The 22,735-nt window shown below is 39.3% G+C and overlaps 2 protein-coding genes and 1 pseudogene across 5 annotated transcripts in view; 2 read left to right on the top strand and 1 right to left on the bottom strand.

The window, feature by feature from the left end:
• The window catches only part of LOC106870340 (uncharacterized), a 181,922-nt gene extending 170,316 nt beyond the window's left edge, over positions 1–11,606 (bottom strand). For 2 of the 4 annotated variants that reach the window (XM_089349159.1, XM_052966373.2), the window contains exon 1: positions 11,370–11,563. The gene's annotated coding sequence lies outside the window, so the exon portion shown is untranslated. Of the gene's footprint in view, positions 1–3,820; positions 3,961–11,369 lie in introns of those variants that run through there. The other 2 variants (XM_089349157.1, XM_089349158.1) reach the window with 2 other exon arrangements.
• LOC149136560 (uncharacterized) lies at positions 1,735–2,464 on the top strand (annotated as a pseudogene).
• Positions 11,607–19,724: 8,118 nt separating the features above from the next.
• LOC106870334 (protein CFAP276) overlaps positions 19,725–22,735 on the top strand; it is a 35,847-nt gene continuing 32,836 nt past the window's right edge. Inside the window, exon 1 of the mRNA XM_014916359.3 lies at positions 19,725–19,950. Within this exon, the coding sequence (XP_014771845.1) occupies positions 19,864–19,950 (87 nt within the window). The 5' untranslated portion in view covers positions 19,725–19,863. The remainder of the gene's footprint in view (positions 19,951–22,735) is intronic.

Genomic DNA, 22,735 nt, shown 5'->3' with positions numbered 1-22,735 from the left:
GACGGGGCACATCGCCCGTGATTGCGACCAGGGAAACGACCGTGGGGAAGTTGCTGCCTCTCAAACTTTCCCCGCGACCGAGTAGAGGCGCTTGTGGAGACGCTTGAAGGAGTCCTTGTCCCGTGGAAAAATGAGGTGGTGAGCGGAGTGCTACCTCTGATGGCGGTGGTACAGCCGACGAAGGGAAAAGTCAGACTGGTGCTGGACTTTAGGGAGCTGAACGAACATATATCATGCCACACAGGAGGCGAGGCAACAGATGTTTGCGGTGAGACGTTACGTGTGTGGAGACAGTAGACCAAGGCAGCGACGATCGTCGACTTGAAGTCGGCATATTTGCAGCTCCGTGTGAGTAGCGAGCTGTGGCGATATCAGCTGGCGCGGTACAAGGGCCGGACGTACTGTTTAACCAGGCTGTATTTCGGGCTGAATTCCGCTCCGAAAATCATGGCAATTGTGCTCAAGTCCATCCTAGGGAAAAGAGGAGAAGATAAGGAAGGCCACCAGTTCCTGCATCAACGACATTTTGGTTGACGAGACTGTAGTGCCAGCCACCGAGGTAGTGAGACACCTGGAGAGGTTCAGGCTGATTGCAAAGCCACCAGAGTCGATGGTTGAGGGAGCTGCACTGGGGCTGAAACTATGAAGAGACAGATCGGGTGAGCTAGTGTTCTGGAGAGGAAACGAGATCCCAGAGCTGAGTTCCAGCATCAGCAGGAGAGAGTTGTTCTCGGTTTGTGGGAAGCTGGTTGGACACTACCCGATCGCTGGATGGCTGCACAGAGCGTGCAGTTACACCAAGAGATGAGCAGAGGGGGAGAGTTGGGGTGACAAGGTGGGAGAGGCAACGGTGGCGATGATGCGGGAAATCCTAGAGAAGACGAGAGCGGAAGACTCGGTTAGGGGAAACTGGTATGTGCCCAAGACAGAATGCGGGACGGTTTGGTGTGATGCTAGCAGTATAGCAATAGGGGTTGTGTTGGAGATTGAAGGTGCTCAGGTGGAGGATGCGGCCTGGCTATGGAAAGCGGACGACTTCAACCACATCAATGTCGCCGAACTACACGCGGTGTTGAAAGGGGTGAACTTGGCCCTGAGATTGGGGCTGTGCTCGATCGAGATCCGGATGGATTCGGCCACCGTGGTCGGCCGGGTAGGAACAGTGATTACCAGCGAGAAGAGAGTCTGGACGAAAGGTGCTGCAGAGATGCTGGTGAAACGCCGCCTAGGAGTTCTAGGAGAGCTGATCGCCGAGTTCGGACTGAAGCTGAACGTGGTTTTCGTGCCTTCGGAGAGAAACAGGGCGGATGCACTGACCAGGGTGAAAAGGGCATGGCTGGAGGAACCGGAGGAAGCAAGGAAAGGGATAGCGGCAGCGTGTCGGCTGGGTGACTCCTAACTGAAGAAGCTACATGCTATGCACCACTTGGGGTGGATAGGACCCTGTATCTAGCGAAGATGATTGATGCTGACGTCACTAGGAGAAGCATCAAGAAAGTGGTTGGGAACTGTGACAGATGCCAGTCCATTGACCCCGCCCCGGGTGGGCATGAGCAAGGGAACCTCTCAGTAGAGCGCAACTGGAGGAGACTAGCTGTGGATGTGACGCACTACCGTCAGGGAATGTATCTCACCATGGTCGACTGCGGGCTGGACCGGCTGGCCATTTGGAGGGAGTTGAGGACAGGCATTGCTGATGAGATCGCCCAGATTTTGAACGGGATATTCTTGGAGAGGGGTCCCATGGAAGAACTGCTAATGGACAACGGGGTGGCGTTTCGTTCGGAAGCGTTGGGGGAGATGCTCGACCGGTGGAAGGTGCGACGATTGTTCAGAGCGGCATATAGGCCGAGCGGCAACGGAATTGTTGAGAGGCACCATCGGACAATCAAGGCCATGGCTGAAAGGGGGGCATATTTCGCCCCTGGAAGCGGTTTTCTGGTATAACATGTCTCCCCGATCCAGACAAGCGGAAGAATCTGTGCCGCACAGAGCAGTGTTCAAATATGAATGGAGACATCCCAGTAAGACGCCAGAGTACTGCGAGGAAGAGAAGGGACCCGCCGGCGTGAAAGTAGGGGAGGAAGTTTGGGTCAAGCCGCCGAAGGCATGCTGCATGTGGCAATGGGGCAGGGGAACGGTGACGGCGGTCAATTCCAGAAACAATGTATCCGTGGATGGAATGCCGCGTCACGTGCTGGACCTGCGCAGGATAGCCACTTCGTCGGATGAAAAGCGCGGAGAGGGAAACGAGGTACCTGGCTTGAGAAGATCTCGACGCGTAAGGCACCCGCCCGGTTGGATGGCGGATTTCGAAGTGGAGTAGGGGCGGACGTGATCTTTAAGATCAGGGTGGTGTGTGGTATGACGTCAGCAACTGGGGAGCTGACCTCTGACCGGAACCGTGAACCGACCGGAACCGTGAACCGACCGGAACGGCGAGCTGACCAGAGGAGGAAGAAGGGCCGAGGGAGCCTCAATCGGGATTTCTTGCCCTTTTCGAACGGGGTTGTTGTGAGGAGAGGACGTGCCAAGCGATCGTTTAGGTGTTGGGAGAAACAGCTACTATTTCTAGTGTTTTTCGGGTCGGGTCAGCCGCGAGGATCGGATACCGCAGGACAGACTCGTGCAAAGGAAGGAAACCGAGGTAAGCCGATTACTTCTACTCGCACGCATACACCACAATGTTAACTGGCCACAAGATAGAGGCCTGACTAATATGAACCACCTATTCCCAGAGGTTTTAAAATGGGCTTGCGTAGGGTCAGAACCGGCGCTAGGAAGTGTGGGGCTCAATTAGAGAAATTTCAGTGGGGCCCTCTACCCTACAAAAGCGCACTTTTGGGTCTGCTGTAAGCAATGTGTTTTTTAGTAAATAATAAATAAATGAATAAATAAATTAATATAAATTCACCATTTCCATCTCATTTTTCAAACTATTTTACCGAATCAGAATTTTGTAATTTCCTATATAGGAATAAATTTTGGTAAATTTTCAGATTAACACCCGCACGATTTTTCACCCTAACCCTAAAACCCTAACCCTGACCCTAAAATCGTAACCCTAACACCCGAGTGAAAATCGTGCGGGTGTTAATCTGAAAATTTACCTAAATTTTAACAAGATCCCTTTAAATAGAATATTTATCAAGTGAACATGTGGCTTTTTTTCTGGTCGAAATAGCAGTCAAATCGCTCTCAAAACAACACCTTGTCGCCTTAAAAAGAGTTTTAACACATAGGATACATCATCCCGATACGCTACATCCGATGTAAAAATGGATAGTCATGATTGGAACGCTCTTGCTCACGGGTCTACTCACTCGTGTCTGGCTTCAGGCTAGGAATAGAAGTCTATAATAACTAACTGAATAGTCTATATATTATGAAGTTGATTGATATTATTTATTAATTTGGCAGTATAATTTTCATGGCCACATGCTTATTATATTTACATGTATGCAACCAGTTATTTTATATCTAGCAATAAAACTATTTTTTCATATCTAAAATGGTTGTTTGATAGGCTTATTGAAATTTTCTTCGACTGGAAATGTAAAACAATGCCGTATAACGTTTTATTTATTTTTTTCTTTTAGATATATATTATCATACTATAGATATGGTGTCCAACCTGGTAGTTAAAAGTTGAGTACTGTTGTTTTGATGTGTCTACAAACAGTTGAGGCTGCGTACTATAGATTATCCCTGAACATAAAAAGATAGGATTATCACAACAATGTCTTTTACCATAGGTTAGCTCAAGCAAACCTATGATCAAAGTTAAACAACAATAAGCGTAAGGTAAAAAGAGACGTACCTACAACAATGTATGTACTCCCTCATAAGAATGTATCACTTATAAACTTGTAACTGTGCATCGTCAAAGTCAACATAAGGGCCTAAGATATAAATTCCCTTTTTGTGAAAGATGTTTGATTAACATTCATTTAAATTTTTAGTATTTGGAGAATGCGTTAAAACAAAAATTATCTGTGTGAAATGATGGGGTTAGAGGATGTTGGTCGTATTCTGTGGTTATGATTTTTGAGAGAAATATACATAGTTATTGTAGTTAACATATTACAAATCGACTTTCATTTACAGCGTTGTCTAAAAAAATTCACGATTTTCACATCATGACAACGTCACAGAAATGTGTTTTGTACGTTCTAAAACAAAAACCAACCACTAAATTGTACAGTTTTATTTCTGAAATATACACCATAGTTTAATTATGTCAGTTGTTACGTATAATTATGTGTTATCATCTGCTCAACTATTAAAAAGTATAAAAAAGGAGATTAGCGAAGTCAATGTTGATCCTTGATTGAGTAGACCTTTAATCAAAGACATTCCAACAGTGATCAACTTGACTTTTATACAGACTTAGTGCATGTAGGACTACATTATGCAATGTATCTGTATGAACTTCGACTTCGAACTATGTCGCTCCTTCGTAAGAATCCAGCGTCAGCTCTTTGTCAAGACGCGGCTGTCGCCAGTTGGGATTTGAATCCATATAGTCGTGTTGTGTTCAGTGGCAATATATTCCACCCGCTATGCCTACGTGTAAAAAAAAAACAAAAAAAAAAACAGGGGAAGAAAGATATCAAGTTCAAATTGATTATCAACCATATAAACTTCTAGACAATCCGTTATCTAATCTACTGTTTCGTTTACCAGTTTAAAGTAAACCTCAGCTTAGCTCGAAACTATTCAGCTCAGTCTAAAACTGCAGAGGAAAATTTCCTTTCGGGAGTAGATTTCAGGATTCCGGAAAGAAATTTGGGGTTTTCGAGGGGGAAACTGACTTTTCGGGTGAAAAATTCTGTATCATTTTTCGAACTACTTTCATTAGATTTGTTTTCCTTAATGTTGATTTTAAGGAAGCCAATGCTAAGTGAATATATGACTGTCACTGTTATATAAGGAATTGTGTTGTATACAAGATTACTTTTTTCTTATCTCATGGGAAGAAAAATCGGGATGGTGAAATAAGTAAAGGAAAGTATACAGAGAAACAAAAAGGAAACTATACAGTGAAACAAAAAGGTCAGGAAAAACGGTCTACAGTGTATTCACGATTTTCAAACAACTCATGCAAAAATAACTATCGTCTCAGAGTTTCAGAGAGAGAGAGAGAGAGAGAGAGGGGGGAAGAGAGAGAGAGAGAGAGGGAGAGAGAGAGAGAAAATGAGGTATCCTTTCGCCTTTTTGGCAAAAAGACACCTCATTTTGGCTGCTTTGGGGGAGATGAATTATAAAAGATTTAATTCAAAGATTCTAGAGATAAAGAAATCCCTATCATGGATAACAGAGTGTTTGGACATCCAAAGTCTGGTTTCGAAGTCCCCAGATGATTCAAAACCATATTGATGTCGGTTTTTTATTTGTATAACAGACGGACACGATGTATCCATCATCAGAGAATCGATAGGCTCCAGGTAAATCCTGCTTGAGCACTTATGACCAAATATATTCAAGCCATCTTTTTATGGGTATTAGGACTATTTCATCAGATGCGTCTTTTTTTTTTTAACTAGGTGTGATGAGTAAGATTTGGCCATTATTTCTTGGGAGATTTTGAAATCATCCTTCAATATGAACAGATCTACCTAGTGCACAAGTATTCAAGATATTCGCTATATTTACCAAAGAAACAGTCTTATTCTCTTTATGAATAGCACACGATTAAATCCTTACATACCACAAAGCTGCTATAAAACTGATAATATTTCATAATGTTCTCTAATTTTTCGTAGTCCATGTGAACAAACGGACCTTTCTGAACTGACGGGCACCACTTGTTTTAACGAAACACTTTCAAACTTGGGATACTGGTAGAATGTGTCAAATAAAACATCTTTTTCTCTTGACAAACAACGGCACTAATTTTATTCAAGGGAAAAGATCCCATTACACCGCTAGAACATGTTGTTTATATTCCATAGCAGTAATTGTTTTCACCTCAATAGACGTCAGTGATTGGTTGAAATTACCGAAATACGACAATTTTTTTTACATGAAATAACTTCGAATACAAAAATTTTTATCTGTTCTATAACACAAAATATACAAGTATACGAAGTTTGAAAGTGTTTCGGTACCAAAAACACAACATAAAACATAAATGAAAAGTGGTGCCCGTCAATTCAGAAAGATCCAGGGCTGGAACTATCGTATTATTTCATATTTAGGAAGGCCAATATTTAATAGGGTTGAATATTTATTCAATGGACTCACAAATATCAGATGACAAGCACTTCAAAATAACAACTGTAAAGTATAGTTGTCTCAGCTTTTGTATGCGAAGAAGTTTATTCAAGAACATTAAAATACAAAAGATTTCCTCAATTTCCCAAACCAACGCCGACAAAAACATAACCTCCTTAGCGGGGTTGAAGAAAAAAACACAGCCATATGATTTTTTAAAAAAACCTTTAAAAATAAGTATCATCAATGACAACAGCAAGCTAGTTTCACAGCAGCGGTGGAGGGAGCAAAGCCTGAGATTTTTGAGTCGATCCCAATAGTCAAGGCTTGTCATGTCATCCTCCGCTGACCTCTGCCAAGCAGCTCATTTTAAGATATATACGCGAGTAAAGTTACTAATAGAGAAACGAAAATAAACTTTGGAAACAGCAACGCCACCATAGGTTAAGTGGAAACGATGAACGTGTCTTCAAGGGAGATAATTAAAGAACGTAACATTGTAATACTTCATATAAAGTAAATATAACAATGAAAATCTTTGAAGAATCCATAAAAATTCCCGAATCACTACCAAAATTTCATCATCTGTTCCTTGTGTCATTACCAACTTTTCCTGCAAGCTTTACGATATATCGTTCACAACTTTTTGAGTTATTTTGTATACAGACGGACAAACCAACGCCGAGGTAACTATTTCAAATTATATATTTTTGAAAAATTACCGTGAATGTTCTCAAAAAAGTCTTTTTTAAATTCTATATTTCACTGTTAGCTGTTGCAATATTTCGATTGGATAGACAAAACTACAATTCAAACTGTAAAGTCAAAATACCAAAGATGCAAAATATGAATAATTTCTTACTTTTCTCTGAAATTACAAATTCAAGGGGAAAATTGTACCTTACAAAATAAAATACCTCGATCATAAACTAGTTACAACAGAAGGATTGAGATGCTTAGTGACAGTGAGCAAACAATATCTGTATACCTATATATGTACATAGATAGGTACACACACATACACAAACTTCTGTGTGTGTGTGTGTGTGTGTGTGCGTGTGTGTGTGTCCGCGCGCACGTTTTGTTTTTTGTACAGAAAGAATTTTGTCTTCCAGTTTTTATTGCCTTAGGAGGTGAAAGGCCACTATTCTGGGTACAAAGTGACCGGCTTTTCAACAACGTCAAATAATCCTTTCTACTATAAGCACAAGACCTGAAATTTTGGTGGGGAGGGGAGCAGTCGATTACAGCGACACCAGTATTTCACAGGTACTTATTTTACCGACCCCGAAAGGATGAAAGGCAAAGTCGACCTCGGCGGAATTTGATCTTAGAACGTAGCGACGGGTGAAATACGGCTAAGCATTTCGTCCAGCGCGCTAACGATTCTGCTAGCTCTCGCCCTAACAACGTCAAATAACAACGCCAAATATATATTATATGTATATATATATATATATATATATATATATATATATATATATATATATATATATATATATATATATATATATATACACACACCCTACAAAAATTCTAATCATGAGACATGTATCCCATACTATTGATCTTTATGCGCATATTCCAAAATTGCAGTCTTCTGGAACCTGTAAAAAGGATTTTGCTCCTGAAAAATGGAGCTCATGGAGCTCTAAAATGTAGGAATGAAGGCTCCTATTGGGGATGGGTGTGTTAATGTCAACCAGAAAAGTTGAATTGTTGGGAATGTTTTTAACTTGGGTCTTATAGTATGCTTGTATATATGTGAGAGTATAGTCTCACTTTAATAGTTTCAGTATGAAATTGAAAGTATTAAAGTGAAAGTATTTGAAATTACAGTAGCGACATGTTACTGTTTCACTTTTAACAGGTAATACTGAAATAGTGGAATAGTTTCAGTGTTAAAGTGAAAGTATCTGGCATTAAAGTAGAGTGATGTTATTGTTTCACTTTTGACACGTAATACTGGAATAGTGGAGGAGATATGATATTACTGTAGGCTCGAACTATGCAAGAAGTTAAAAATTTTTTGGGCCTAAGACACTACATGGACCCTAAAAGGATTTTGCTCCTGAAAAATGGAGCTCTTGGAGCTGAAAAATGTGGGAGTTAAGGCCCCTATTGGGGGTAGGTGTATTAATGTCAACCAGAGAAGTTGAATTGTTGGGAATCTTTTTAACTTGTGTGTAATATGTATTGTCTGAATTTCTTTGAAATAGGAAATATATGTATGTTCACTGGGTTTGTAAAAGAGAGCAAAGCTACAGGAAAGCAAAAGACGAATGATCATGATAATCAGTCAGCTACTCTAACCTAGTTGTTACTACTCCCCAATGTAGGATTCCTCACCATACAGGTGACAGGCACAGCTGTAAGATGCATTACGGATCTATAGCAATTGGAATGGCATGACCCAATTGAAATAACAACGTGTGACGCTTGGAGTAAAGGGAAATGAAAGTGTCGCCTCTGGAGTTTGCAAATGACCACTATACCGATAGGTAACTGTGCAGAAAAAATTTATAATCGATAAATGTCTTAGAGAAAGCAGTCACTCATCTGGGAAGGCCTTGAAATCAATGTTATCAACTGGGGACTATGTGTGTCGCAGTGATAATAAAAAGACTCAAAAGAGGTCTGCAACGAAATAATTTTACTGAACACTTTGCAAGTGAATCAGCGGAGGCAAAGATGCGTCTCATTTACTTGACAATTTATGCACCACATTGCAGAAATTACAATGTAAGTATACCTGAAAGGATAGTCTTACACTGTTGTACCGTTGAATTACAAATAATACTCATCTGTTATGGCCGGGTGACCCTATAGCTTCCAATGGTACAACTGTATTCGTCTTTGCTTAGGAAAAATGACTAAATTGTGGGTATGAAGTCCCCATGAAGGGGTCTTTGTAACTTCTAAGAAGAATAAATTTTAGAAACATTATTTTATTTGTGCGTAATATGTATTGTTAAAATTTCATCAACATCAAAAATATATGAATTTTCATGGGGGTTATGGCCGTTATGCATAGAATATAATTTTCAAATTTCATAAAGATCCATTCAGTACTTTTGACGTAGTTTTGGATAAGAAAACAAATGACTAATGTGTGTGTTTGTGTGCATGTGTATGTGTGTGTGTGATGGGTGCATATATGTATAGATATCTGTATGCATGTATATATATCTATATATGTGTACATATTACATGTACATCTATATATATACATCTACACATATGTATACATATACATGTATGCATATATATCTATACATATACGTGTACATATACATCTATATGTATACATATACATCTCTCTCTCTCTCTCTCTCTCTCTCTATATATATATATATATATATATATATATATATATATATATATATATATATACACCATTAAAGTGAAAGTATCTGTCATTACAGTATCGAAATGTGATTGTTTCAGTTAGTGGAATAGTTTCATTTTTAAAGTGAAAGTATTTGACATGAGTGTTTTTGTTTCACTTTTGACACGTAATACTTAAATAGTGGAGGAGATATTATGTTGCTGTGGGCTCGAACTATGCAAGAAGTTAAACATTTGTTTTGACTAAAACACAACCAGGACCCTAAGTAAGGCATGTGTAAAATTTGAATGAAATTGGTTGTGTAGTTCTCGAGTTTTAGGGATTCACACAGACAGACAGACACACATTCTCATTTATATATATATATATATATATATATATATATATATATATATATATAGAGAGAGAGAGAGAGAGAGAGAGAGAAATGAAGAGAGAAAGAGGGCGAGATTAAGAGACGTATTAGTGTTTGGTACACGTCTATTTATCTATCCATCTCTTTCACTCTGAGGTGGCTAAAGCCTTGTGAATGGACGTGGTAGACGGAAACAGATAAAAAGCCAGTCGTATATATGTGTGTGTAGTATGTATGAATGTGTGTACGTATGCCTGTGTGTGTATGTTTCTATACATCCCCACCTCTCGTCACCATTACTTCTTTTTCTTGTCTTTTCTGTTGAAGTTGTTTATTTACGGTACACCCTCGTATTTTTTTTTTTACTCGTCGGGCTTGAAATTTTCAGTAAATAGATAGCTCATATATGTACTTTGCTCTTAACATGGGACCCTCTCAAATGCGGAGGCCTCCTGCGATCGCATGGGTTGCAGGGGCTTAGAGACGGCCCTGTTTCTAATGAAATTTCTAATAAACACCTTTCAGATTGTGTAGATCATGATTACAACTGTACCTGCTATCAAAAGGTGTCTTTGAAGATGGGGAGAGGAGTTTCTGATAATTCACGCGAATCGATTTTATTTCCTCATAACTTTCAGAAAAAAAGGGTATTTTTTAAATGATATTTCTGCCAGCGCAGGTGTGACGGTGTTGCAAGAAGCTTGCTTCCCAACCACATGGTCTCGGGTTCAATCCCACGACAAGGCAATTTGGCTGAGTGTCTGCTAATATAGCTCCGGGTCGACCAAAGCCTTGTGAGTGAATTTGGTAGATTGGAAACTGAAAGAAACCATTATATGTATGTGTGTGTGTGTGTGTAAGTATGCGTGTTTGTATATGACAGGTACTAACACCGCTTGACAACTGGTGTTGGTTTGTTTACGTTCCCGTAACTTAGCAGGTCGGCAAAATAGACCAATTAAATAGGTACCAGAATTTTAGCAAAAAATTAGTACTGAGGTTGAAGTCCTTCAAGGCCGCAGTCGAATGACTGAAACAAATGAAAGATAAAAAAAAGTATCCTTCAGACGTTTAGATTACGATTATATCGGAATTTAATGCAAAAAAAAAAGAACAAAAATGGTAGGCGCGCACATATACATACTAATAATATATATCACAATTTTATTCAGAATTGGAAGTTTCGGTTTGTAAGATATATGATCTATCAGTTTATATGCGCGACCAATAGTTTTTCTCTTTATTCTGTCTTCTTTTTTTTTTTTATATATATATTAAATTTCGACATTATCGGATTAATATGAAAGGTGTTTGTAGAAAATTTCATTGCCAAAATAATATCAATTTTCTAAAAGTGGTCAAGAAACAAAGTCGGTAGGATACAATTGTGTAGGTATGCGGAATAATCTAATTCAAAACAGAAAATATCTGAGAAAATATGAAGTTTACCTTTGTGAATTTATGAATACATGACTAACTTTTGCTGGTATATTTTTGTTCTACATTTGGGCTGGAATCAAATCCGTTCAATAAGGAATCATGGATTGCAGAGAAAAAGTCTTATAATTTTAAAAGCTTAGAAGTTTATTTATGAGTATATTGTTAGAATAACGAACACCCCCATAGCAACTCTGTTACACCACCTGTGTAAGTCGCCAGGATACGCAGTCAAGATTTAGAAGCTTCTAAAATATGCCTAAACTTGATTTGACGCCCCTCCCTGTTATAAAGTAATGTCTTCCTTCGGTGGTAGTATACATACATACATACATACATACATACATACATATGATATATAAGCATATGCATGTCTACATACATATATGTACATACCTACAGCTACATGTATATATAGATGCATATCCGGGTACAGGACGTTAGAAAACATACATACATACATAAATGAATACATGCATGCATACATACATACATACATACATACATACATACATACATACATACATACATAAGCATACCTATACAAATGTACCCCCGCCCCCACGACGTTGTTTCCTCACAACTTTCAGAATTATGGATACTTTTCAATGAAATTTTCTACAAATGTTTTAAGATTATCTTGAAATTTAACACTGAAAAAAAAAAAAAAAAAAAAGAAAAAACAACTTTGTAGTCGCACACATATACATGGTGGTACATATCTATAAAATAAAACTTGAAAAAAAAATGTATGTATGTGTGTTCGTCCACCATTTATTTTAACGTTAAATTTCCAATATAATTGTAATATACACCATCTGAAAAGTGTGTTTAGAAAATTTCTAAAACCAAAAAAATAGCCATTTTTCTAAAAGTTAAAAGGAAGCAATGTTGTGAATTATCCTAATCTTCTCCCCCACCTTTCCCTCTGAAAAAGCCTTTCCCAACAAATTCTGATATAATCGTAACCTACACCATTTGAAAGTTATTTGTAGATTTCATTAAAAATATTCATTTTTCTGTAAATTATGAGGAAACAAAGTCGATAGGAGGCACACTTGTGTATGGACATACATAATACATAATACATACATACATACATGCATACATGTGTGTGTGTATCATATATATAATTTCATAATTTGAAATATATTTTACGTAAATATTTATTCAATTATTTCATGAGGTATTTTTTTTTCAACTAATTTGTTGCATCGTGTTTCCCTATTTTACCTATGAACTATTTATTTATGGTCTGTAGAGTGTTTAGATATTAAATAATATTATTACTGATTATTTTAAGTACTCTTAATAAAAGTAGGAAAGAAAACGAAGTGTGGAAGTTTGTTCTTAGTGAGCGAGAAAAGAAAAAGGAGTTTTATATATATATATATATATATATATATATATATATATATATATATATATATATATATATATATATATATATATATATATATATATATATATATATATGTATATATATATATATGTATATATATATATATATATGTATATATATATATATATATATATATATATATATATATATATATATATATATATATATATATGGGAGAATTTACGAAAAAAACAACAAAGACAGGTGGTGTAAACAACAAATGGATGTATTAGTTTAACGCTCGGGAATAGAGAAAGTCTTTGACGTTTCGAGCCTACGCTCTTCAACTGAATGGAACACAGAAAGAAACAAGGAGAATATATATACACACATACACACCACACACACAGGCACGCATTACGCATGCACACATACATACACATACGGTCATTTACAATTTGTTTATTATGACTATATAGGAAAGTGGTTATACACCATTAGGTGAACACCCGCTTTCCTATATTAATTTCTAGAAGAAATAACGTAACGCTGACTCTGAACTATCAACACAACAATATTTATTTACCGAGGAAATAGGCATGGTTGCTGAGACGCCGGAATGTTGTTGTGAGCTGTCCCCAGAGTTGGAATGTTGGAAACACAGCTTGATACGACCACGCTCATGTGAGAGAGCTCTGTTGGACCTGAGTTACCTCTTCGTCGGCCGGCGAGAAAAGAGCATGAAAAGAGCGGGAACGTTTAGATGTTGAATTCCACGCATGCGCATGAGACTCTTCCCGTGTTCCTTCCGGAACTATTCCCTGCGCAGGGAATAGGAGGTAAAAAAAGTAATGTAATCAGAAAATAAATAAAATAAAATGGAACTGACACTATCTTGGCACTCCTCCGTCGGTTACTACAACGAAGGTTCTCGCTGATCCGATGAACGGAAGAGCCTGTTTGGGAAATTAACGTGCTAAGCGCTCCATTGACACGCGTACCCGTTATGTAATTCTCAGAGAGATTTAGCGTGATACAAAATGTGACAAGGCTGACCCGCTGAAATACAAGTACAACTCATTCTCTGCAGCCGAATAGACTGGAACAGCGTGAAATAAAGTGTCTTGCTCAAGGACACAACGCATCGCCAAGTATCGAACTCACGTCCTTACAGTCTTGAGCCGAGTACTCTAACCACTTAATCTTGTGCCTCCACTACCCTTCAATCATACATCGCACCAGGAGATACTGGTATTCTCCTGTAAACTCTGTCAGGCACCCCAAAATAATAACAGCATTACCCAGGTAACCGTGTGATTAAGCCACTTGAACGGCTGAGTATACGGATATCGTCTGATACTTCGGTGAGACGGAATGCCAACGAAGTCAAAGCAGCTTATCAACAGGATGTCCATATATAGTCACAGGGGAAGAAGTCACAATTTTAGCCTAGAAAAAGAAAAGTGAATGGAAAAAGAAGTCACATTTTATTTAAATACTATAAACAAAATAATAAACTTTACTTTGCTTGCTTGCTTTGCTTCACGCTCTTGCTTGATAGGGCTGGGGTCATCTCAACTTAGTGGTCCCAGAGAAGTCATCATGCGTAGAACCGACCAGGTCCACCAGTGTTCTACATCACTGGCGGTCCCGTGCTAACCCCTTTGCTTCCCCCAAGGTGATGTCACCACTATAAACAAAGTAATAAAGCAAAAGATATTTTAAATCAACAATTAACTAACGATACATGGCTTTTACACAATTTATATATGTGATATTATACGTAAAACCACAAAAAACCTTTTATTCAATTTCTTAAAGAAAATGAAACACAAAATTTAAATCAGTCGTTTATTGACAAAACGTGATATATATAGATTGAAAATACCTTATGTAATACCGTGTCTTTTATTCCTGTGACTTCTCATCTTGGATTTCTCTTCGACTCAGCTTCTCGCGAGCATCTCAAATGTCACAGTTTGGAAAAATATGATGTACCAACAACAAAACACTCCGTGTTTCAATGTCTTATTCCGTTCTGCTTACGATTTCAATAAACCCTACCTCCACCGGAATGTCAAGGATGTATGATATAGCGCGAAGTATCTATCTTTAGAGAGTAGAATGATTCTCAAACGATATAATGATGAAAATATTTCTAGATAGTAATTTAAAACGAGGAGAGGAGTTAAGAAAACCTGTGATCGCAAGGAGTGGGGACGTCGTCTGAGATTCTGATAACCTCTGTCCCAGAACAAAGTCAAAGTTTATTCTCACCATCCTTCGACAATTTCACAAGTTCCAGAATTGAGGTGATGTTAACCTAGACAAAGAAAGACTTGTTAAATTATTGAGTTTTTATAGACTTTATCTGTTAAAAGGAGAAGTGAAAGAATTTATTTCATTTTTAATTAGTTTTGTTCTTGTGTGTGAATGTAGCGAGACTCGAAACTGTCGTCACATTATGGAGTTTAAACCACGATATCACTCAACCCTGTTCAAGTGAAAGGTCGAGTTATTAGCCAGTCAGCAGCCAATTTTCACGTGATAGACCATTCTAGATCCTGCTAGAATATTCTCGATGCTCGGGTTATAAACAGGGTTTGTTTGAGCGTTAACTTTCAGTGTGCCAAACTTATCCGCTTCACACGCTTCTTTGCTGCATACATAGTCATTTTAGCGATTTCATGCTCAACCTGGATATGTGTTATATCTGGCAAATATAAATCGATGTGTACAGATTCTAATGTTTAGTCAAGCTCCAGTACCAAGTTTTTGTATCCAGCTTAACATGTAGGTTACAATATATCTCTTACAGTTATGTTAATTGATGTGAAGTTTGATATAATTTTTGACCAATTCGAAATATGATTTACTTATTTGTATTGTGTTGTTGCCTCATTAAACGCAGCCTCACGCATATCATCATCAGCAGCAAGCAACCACCACCCAACGTTGGATCACGTCAAGGTTACTGACCTAGTTAACCTTTTCCTTCTTTCCCAGAATAACCAACACTTCCCCCAAACGCTTCGGAGGTCTCTACAGAGATGGTGCACTCCTCACAGCCATCGGTTTATCTCGAACGCCAATTAAACGCATTCGGAAAGTCCTCTAGATTCTATAAAAATTACAACCTATCTCTTTTGAAATAACATCTAAGTAGCTAATTTCTCAGTTTCTCGATTTAGATGCAAATCTATATTACCCTTTAAATCACCACAATATATCAACGTCCTATCCAATTATAAAAGATTTCCGGCTAATGGACATGAGTTACAATAAGATAGATCTTTCCGCGGAAACCACTGATCTGGAGAGCTTGGTTACAATACGAGGCATGATTGTTAAATATGTCTTCATTTGCTGATGAGTTGGAACTTCTAATAGAGACACCGGGGACGATGCTATTAAGGGTAAGTGTAATGTAATTGGATAGGACGTTGGTATATTGTAGTGATTTAAAGGGTAATATGACCACATATAACGGCGGTGACACCCTTCCCAGCCTAACACCGGTACTGATAATACCTCCCGTACTTCTTTGGTAGTAAGTGACCATACGAATCAGACCTCTGCATGGATCAATTTCAACCACAGTGTTGGTAGGATGATCCCATTAAGCAAGGATCTACATTGGCAGCACAGTCGATTTCAAGTGTCGCTATCGAGCACACACGAATTCTTTCTCTAGTTGAACCTCTAAGCTATCTGCCTTTCTAGCAATTTATATATATAATCTCAGATCCCCAAATATTCCCTATGCTCTACTTTCGTCCATTATGTGCGAGGCTCCCCTGTACAGCACAATCCTCAGAATTTGTAAGATGTGTTTAAGGGAATCACTCGACGTCCTCCGCCACCAAAAACTCTTCATTACTCACTAGATTCTCAGATGTAATCGTTTCATGTAGACACAAATTTTATTGATCGTTCGCTCATTATGTAAAGTCTATATAATTCCCCTGATTACAATACAACCTTAAATTACAACTTAGCCGTATTAGCAACATATCCCTTCTACTTATACTTTCTCATTCTGTCTGTCTTCCCCCCCCCCCCACATACATATATATATATACACTCTTTGCATATTTCTCCTACCTAGCACATCCTCTTATACCGTCACTCCACCCTTATACTTCGAATTACTTCCTTACCTCCTACTAGCTTTATTCTCAACCAGAACTACTTATCACTACCTACCCCCTGCTATTGCTACCAACCTACCCATCTCTTTCTCTCTCTCTCTCTCTCTCTTTGCCCACTCTCTCTAGTTATTCTCATAACTTTCTACCTACTTCAGTATTCTCCCCTTGCCGTCATTCTTCGAATTTCCTCCCTGCCGGCATTCTATAACTAGATCCCTTTCCTTCATTTTAATACCCCACCCCTTCTCTCATCGTATCTACTTACCTTTCTAAGTTATATTGCCTCCACCATTCCTGATTAATAACATCTGTTGTCAAACCCAACAACGACGTCACCCTAGCAATGATACCCACCCTACCCCTTCCCACTCATCCCTCGACTCACCGCTTCTACTACTCTCAATTCCCCTTAAAAGGGAGGGGAACGAAGTGAAAGTGTTCCCCGCTAAAGAAGTTTTAAAGGAAAAGCAAGAAAAAAAACAATAATTTACAGGACGTACTCAGTAGCAACCAGGAAAATTGAAGTCATGTCGACGGCTCAAGTTGAAAAGGCACTTAAACCAATCTGGCAAGGGATTTCTTACCTTGCCAGAAGAAAAAAGTTTGGAACAGTGGAGGTGCAGTTTCGGGAAGTAGCTACTGCCAGGCTGCATTCAGCAACACCGTTAAAATCAGATGAAGCGGTGCTTCTACCGGTATACTTTGGGAGACGTGCTTCCAGGGTTAGGGTAGAAGAGATACCCCTAGAAATTGATGTAGCCTGGCTAGCAGCTGCCATACTGCTGGGCATGGAGGAGAAGATAGTAGTCCTTCAGGTCACCAAAATTCCCCACAGGAACTGGCAAGGACAAAACCCAAACATGATAGTATAGGCGGCCACGGAAGACATCGAAAACATGGTCGAAGCCATCACGGTCGGAGAGGTAATACTCAGAGTTAGAGTGGAAGGAAGGATCCCGTGGTGCTAAAAATGTGGCCTTTCATGCGGACTGACCTCCATCACTCGTGAAGGATAAAGAGAAACACGAGAGCGAGAAGGAAATTGCAACTTCGCCACCGACGAAAACCAGTACCAGCGTCGAGGAGGTGGTGAACGAGGAAAGGAACGGATGGGAAGAAAAGAAGAAAGAGAAGAAAAAAGTACACGTAAATGATGACCCCCATCCCACACCTACCCGACTCCCACTCACACTCATTTTACACCAACCACTCCCTGCAGACACCAACCCTCTCATACCCCACCTGACACGAAGACAAACACAAGCATATATCGTACTGTACACCAAACAAAATGAATAACTTATAATGAGATAGGCTCGTGGGACGCAGCGATAATAGTGAACATACCAGGAGTAACGGGGTTGTCCGAGTACATTCGCTGTGCGGTAGTGGACCCGATGTATCTTACGAGATTAAAGGATTATGAGGAAGACTTTGAATGGTGGGTCAAGAAAATAAACTCCAGTACAATGCCAGAACGGGTAAGCTATTTTGATAGTTTAAAGAAATATAATAAAGATATTCCGCGTAAAAGTGGAAATTAGCTGTTGCAAATGGTGTTACAGATGGTGTTGTAAACTTGTGTCTTAAAAAAGAAATTGTATTAACAAGTTCAATGAAGTCGCTCGGAGGTGGGGGCCGAACGGCTTCATTTCATCTTTCATTACATTTAATGCATCCTTTCCATTCGTTTTGTTTTTTGTCCCCACTTTGTGCTGTCCTCAACTATGCACGGCTTTCATGGCCAAATTAATAAAATACTGTTGGTTTCAGACCTTCTAAGGTCTAACCACTGACCACATGACAGCCAGTTCCAGCCACGTCGCCAGACAACTCTCGTCCAACAGCATTACAGTAACCTTCATCTTCGTCGCCACCATCTATGATGTCTCTCACCAACGTCGTCAACATCACTACACAGCACCAACAACACTGCATAGGTTCTAACATATCGTTGTTCGTGAGCTACCTCACCTTAGTTAACAGCAAGCATACAAATCACGCAGATGCATGTAGATATATGAATAAATGTTCATCAGCCATTTCCATTTATCATTCAGCTTGCATATATACATATATATGTGTGTGTGAGGTCCACATTAAAGGTATTTAAAGTTACCACCTCGTTCCAAGTATTTCTTTATACCATGTTCTTGTCAAATGATATTACAGCTTTCTGAGTAGAGTCACGTTAGATGATTCCACAACCTAATCGTCTATAATGGTGACCCGACGTGGAACACAGACATTTATAAGGCATTAAAATTTTTCTTAATTCTTGTTTTTCAATAGAAAATGAAAACTCGACAATACCCTTGAATATGACTGGAAGATTTTGAGATTTAAAACTTTACAGTCACACTTGTAAACATGAATAACAAAAAAAGAAAGTTTCCTCTAAGAGTGCAAATCAATAAAAGTTTCAAAAATGTTAATGGTAAAACGAAATGACTACAATTGATCATTTTTATGAGCAATTATTCAGCCAGTAACCTTGTCATAAATATTTAAGTGCCAGGTATGGTGTGTGTGTGTGTGTGTGTGTGCGTGCGTGCGTGCGTGCGTGCGTGCGTGCGTGCGTGCGTGCGCGCGCGTAAATTGGTTCAAGTTCTGTTTATGCAACAGAAATCTGTCAGTTGTTTTTACCCAGAGAAAAGAATGACTTATAAACTATTCAAGTCAGGTAGCTGGCTTTTTAGCAACCAACTTTTTCAACTCAAATATCAACCAGATTGTTTACAGCATTCACCTAGGAAACGTTACTATATTGTTTGTTGTCCTACTTCGGTTGTCCTTAGAAACTAACTTCAGGAGAGTCCAGCTCAAAATGCCTAGACACAAAAAGTGGGAAGAAGGACTCATATAGAAAATGTGTTGTTAGAAGTAATAATAATCATGTAAACCACTTATTTTTACTTTCAACGAAAGAATCGAGTTAGTATATGTCACAAATGAAAATATAAGTAAAGATACCAAAGTATAGTATTTTTAGGGTAACGTTGATAAGTCAATCATGTCATCGTTCAAAAGAAGACGCGATCCCCTCCCTTTCCCTCGACTTAACAATGATGAAGAATTATCTGGAATAAAAAAAGAACAGGTTTGATAATTTTGTTTATTCTTGTTATTGCCTTTTAACATTTATAATAATTTCTGATTGTGTGTATAGGAATGTATAGATTTTAGATAAGTTTCAACGAGTCGTTAATTAGTAGCTTAGAGAAATGTTCGATTAAAAACACAATGAAAAGTAGCTTGGCTACCGATAAATCACGAAGATATATTTACATTCAAAACAGCAGTAGCCACAAATGCAAACGTACTACTTTCACACGCAGGCGCGCGTGCACACAGTCGCACAGGTACCCGCAACACACACACACACACACACATAGACAGACAGACAGACACACACACACACACACACACACACACACATACACACAAACGTTTGGGTTTGGCAAGCGCTGTGAATAAATAGACACAAACTAAGCGGCAGATATTAAATTGAATTAAGGAAAATAGTCAGAACTTATATGCATACGTACATGCATTCATACAGATACACGAGAGGTGGTTTCACGAAAGTGAAATGAAAATCGTTCTATTTTATCCAATTTCTGTAAAAACTTTTTTATTGCTTTAATTTTTTTTTCCCGGTTGAACAGTGAAACACGGGCGTACACACAAACATACGGATACCCATTGTCTTTTATACCCACGAACAAGTTGAACAGTCGAACACATTCACTTATACACAGATATACGCACACATGTCCGTGCCTAAGTACACATCGTTTTTTCTTTTCTTTTCACGAATCGCTTATTCTTTTATGTTTCAGTCCTGGGACTGTAACCAACTTATGTTAATGTGTGTGTGTGTGTGTGTGTGTGTGTAGGTCTGTGTGTCAGCTGAGGAAAAAAATTGAGGAAATAATTTCTTTTTACAGAAATTTTCGAAGAATTAGATACAACAAAATCGATTTTCAGTTTCACTTTCGTGAGACCATCACCGAAGGAATGCTAATACGCAGATGAACTAAATCTGGAATCATGTGATTGGGAAGCAAACTTCTTACCACACAGTCGTGCCTGACCCTATAGCCACATTATATTGTATTTTATATATATACATCATCATCATCATCATTTAACGTCCGTTTTCCAAACTGGTATGTGTTAGACGGTTTGACTGAAAACTAGTAAGCCGGGAAGCTGCACCAGATTTGGCAAGGTTTCCACACACATACACACACACACACACACACACACACACACACACACACACACACACACACACATATCGAGTGAGTCAAAAGCAGCGACCAATTCCTGTTTATTATTGATACGTACGAGTTCCCAATTAGGAGATACTTTTGACTCCTAATTCTTGTTTTACGGGTTGGGATTTTAAAGGGTATTAACAACATGATACACGATCTATATTTAATAACTTTCAAAGCTTTCACTAATAACCCGCAAAACAAAGAAAGGTATGACTTTCAGGAAACTGGGCGCTACTTTTGACTCACCTTATGTATGTATATATATATGTATATGTACGTATGTATATATATATATGAATGTATGTATATCTATGTATGTATGTATATCATCATATCATCGTCGTCGTTTAACGTCCGCTTTCCATGCTGGTATGGGTTGGACGGTTTGACTGAGGGCTGGCGAGCCAGAAGGCTGCACCAGGCTCTAGTCTGATCTGGCAAAGTTTCTTCAGCTGGATGCCCTTCCTAACTCCAACCACTTCGAGAGTGTAGTGGGTGCTTTTATGTGCCATCGGCACGAGGGCCAGTCAGGCGATACAGGCATCGGCCATGCTCAAATAGTGCTTTTTATTTGCCGCCTGCACAGGAACCAGTTCGGCGGCACTGGCAACGACCACGCTTGAATGTTGTTTTTTACGTGTCACCGACACAGAAGCCAGTCAGGCGATGCTGGCAACAATCACGTTCGAATGGTGCTTTTTACGTGCCACCAGTACGGGAGCCAGCCAGCGGCCCTGGCAATAATCACCCTCGAATGGTGCTTTCAACATTCCACTGGCACGGGTGCCAATCAGGTGATACTGTCATCGACCACGACAACGATTTCACTTGCCTCAACAGGTCTTCGCAAGCGTAGTTTATTGTCCAATGGTTGAAGGGTACTCTTAAATGGGCTGGTTATACAGCACTGGCATAGGGCACGGTTATGGTCTCACTTGGCTTGCCGGGTCTTCTTAAGCACAGCATATTTCCAAAGGTCTTGGTCACTTGTCATTGCCTTGGTGAGGCCCAATATTCGAAGGTTGTGCTTCACCACCTCATCCCAGGTCTTCCTGGGCCTACCTCTTCCACAGGTTCCCTCAACTGCTAGGGTGGGATACTTTTTCACAGAGCTGTCCTCATCCATTCGCGACACATGACCACACCAGCGCAGTCATCTCTCTTGCACACCACATCTGATGCTTCTTAGGTCCATCTTTTCTCTCAGGGCGCTTACACTCTGCCGTGTATGCACACTGACATTACACATCCATCGGAACATACTGGCTTCATTCCTTGCAAGCTTACACATGCCCTCAGCAGTCACAGCCCATTTTTCACTGCCATGTAGCATGGCTGTTCATACACATGCGTCATACAGTCTACCTTTTACTCTGAGCAAGAGGCCCTTTGTCACCAGCAGAGGTAGGAGCTCTCTGAACTTTGTTCAGGCTATTCTTATTCTAGCAGCTACACTTTCAGAGTATCCACCCCCGCTACTGACTAGGTAACGGAAGCTATCAACTACTTGCAGTGTTTTCCCCTGGAAAGTGATGGAAGCTGTTCTCTGCACATTTTCATTGTTTATTGCTCCTGAGCATTTGCTACACACAAAAACTA

The sequence above is a fragment of the Octopus bimaculoides genome, chromosome 3 (genome assembly GCF_046866305.1).
Source record: "Octopus bimaculoides isolate indiv1 chromosome 3, ASM4686630v1, whole genome shotgun sequence".
In the NCBI taxonomy this organism is placed as follows: domain Eukaryota; kingdom Metazoa; phylum Mollusca; class Cephalopoda; order Octopoda; family Octopodidae; genus Octopus; species Octopus bimaculoides.
The sequence above is the reverse complement of the archived record's forward strand: the minus strand, read 5'-3'. Positions and strand labels throughout refer to the sequence as shown.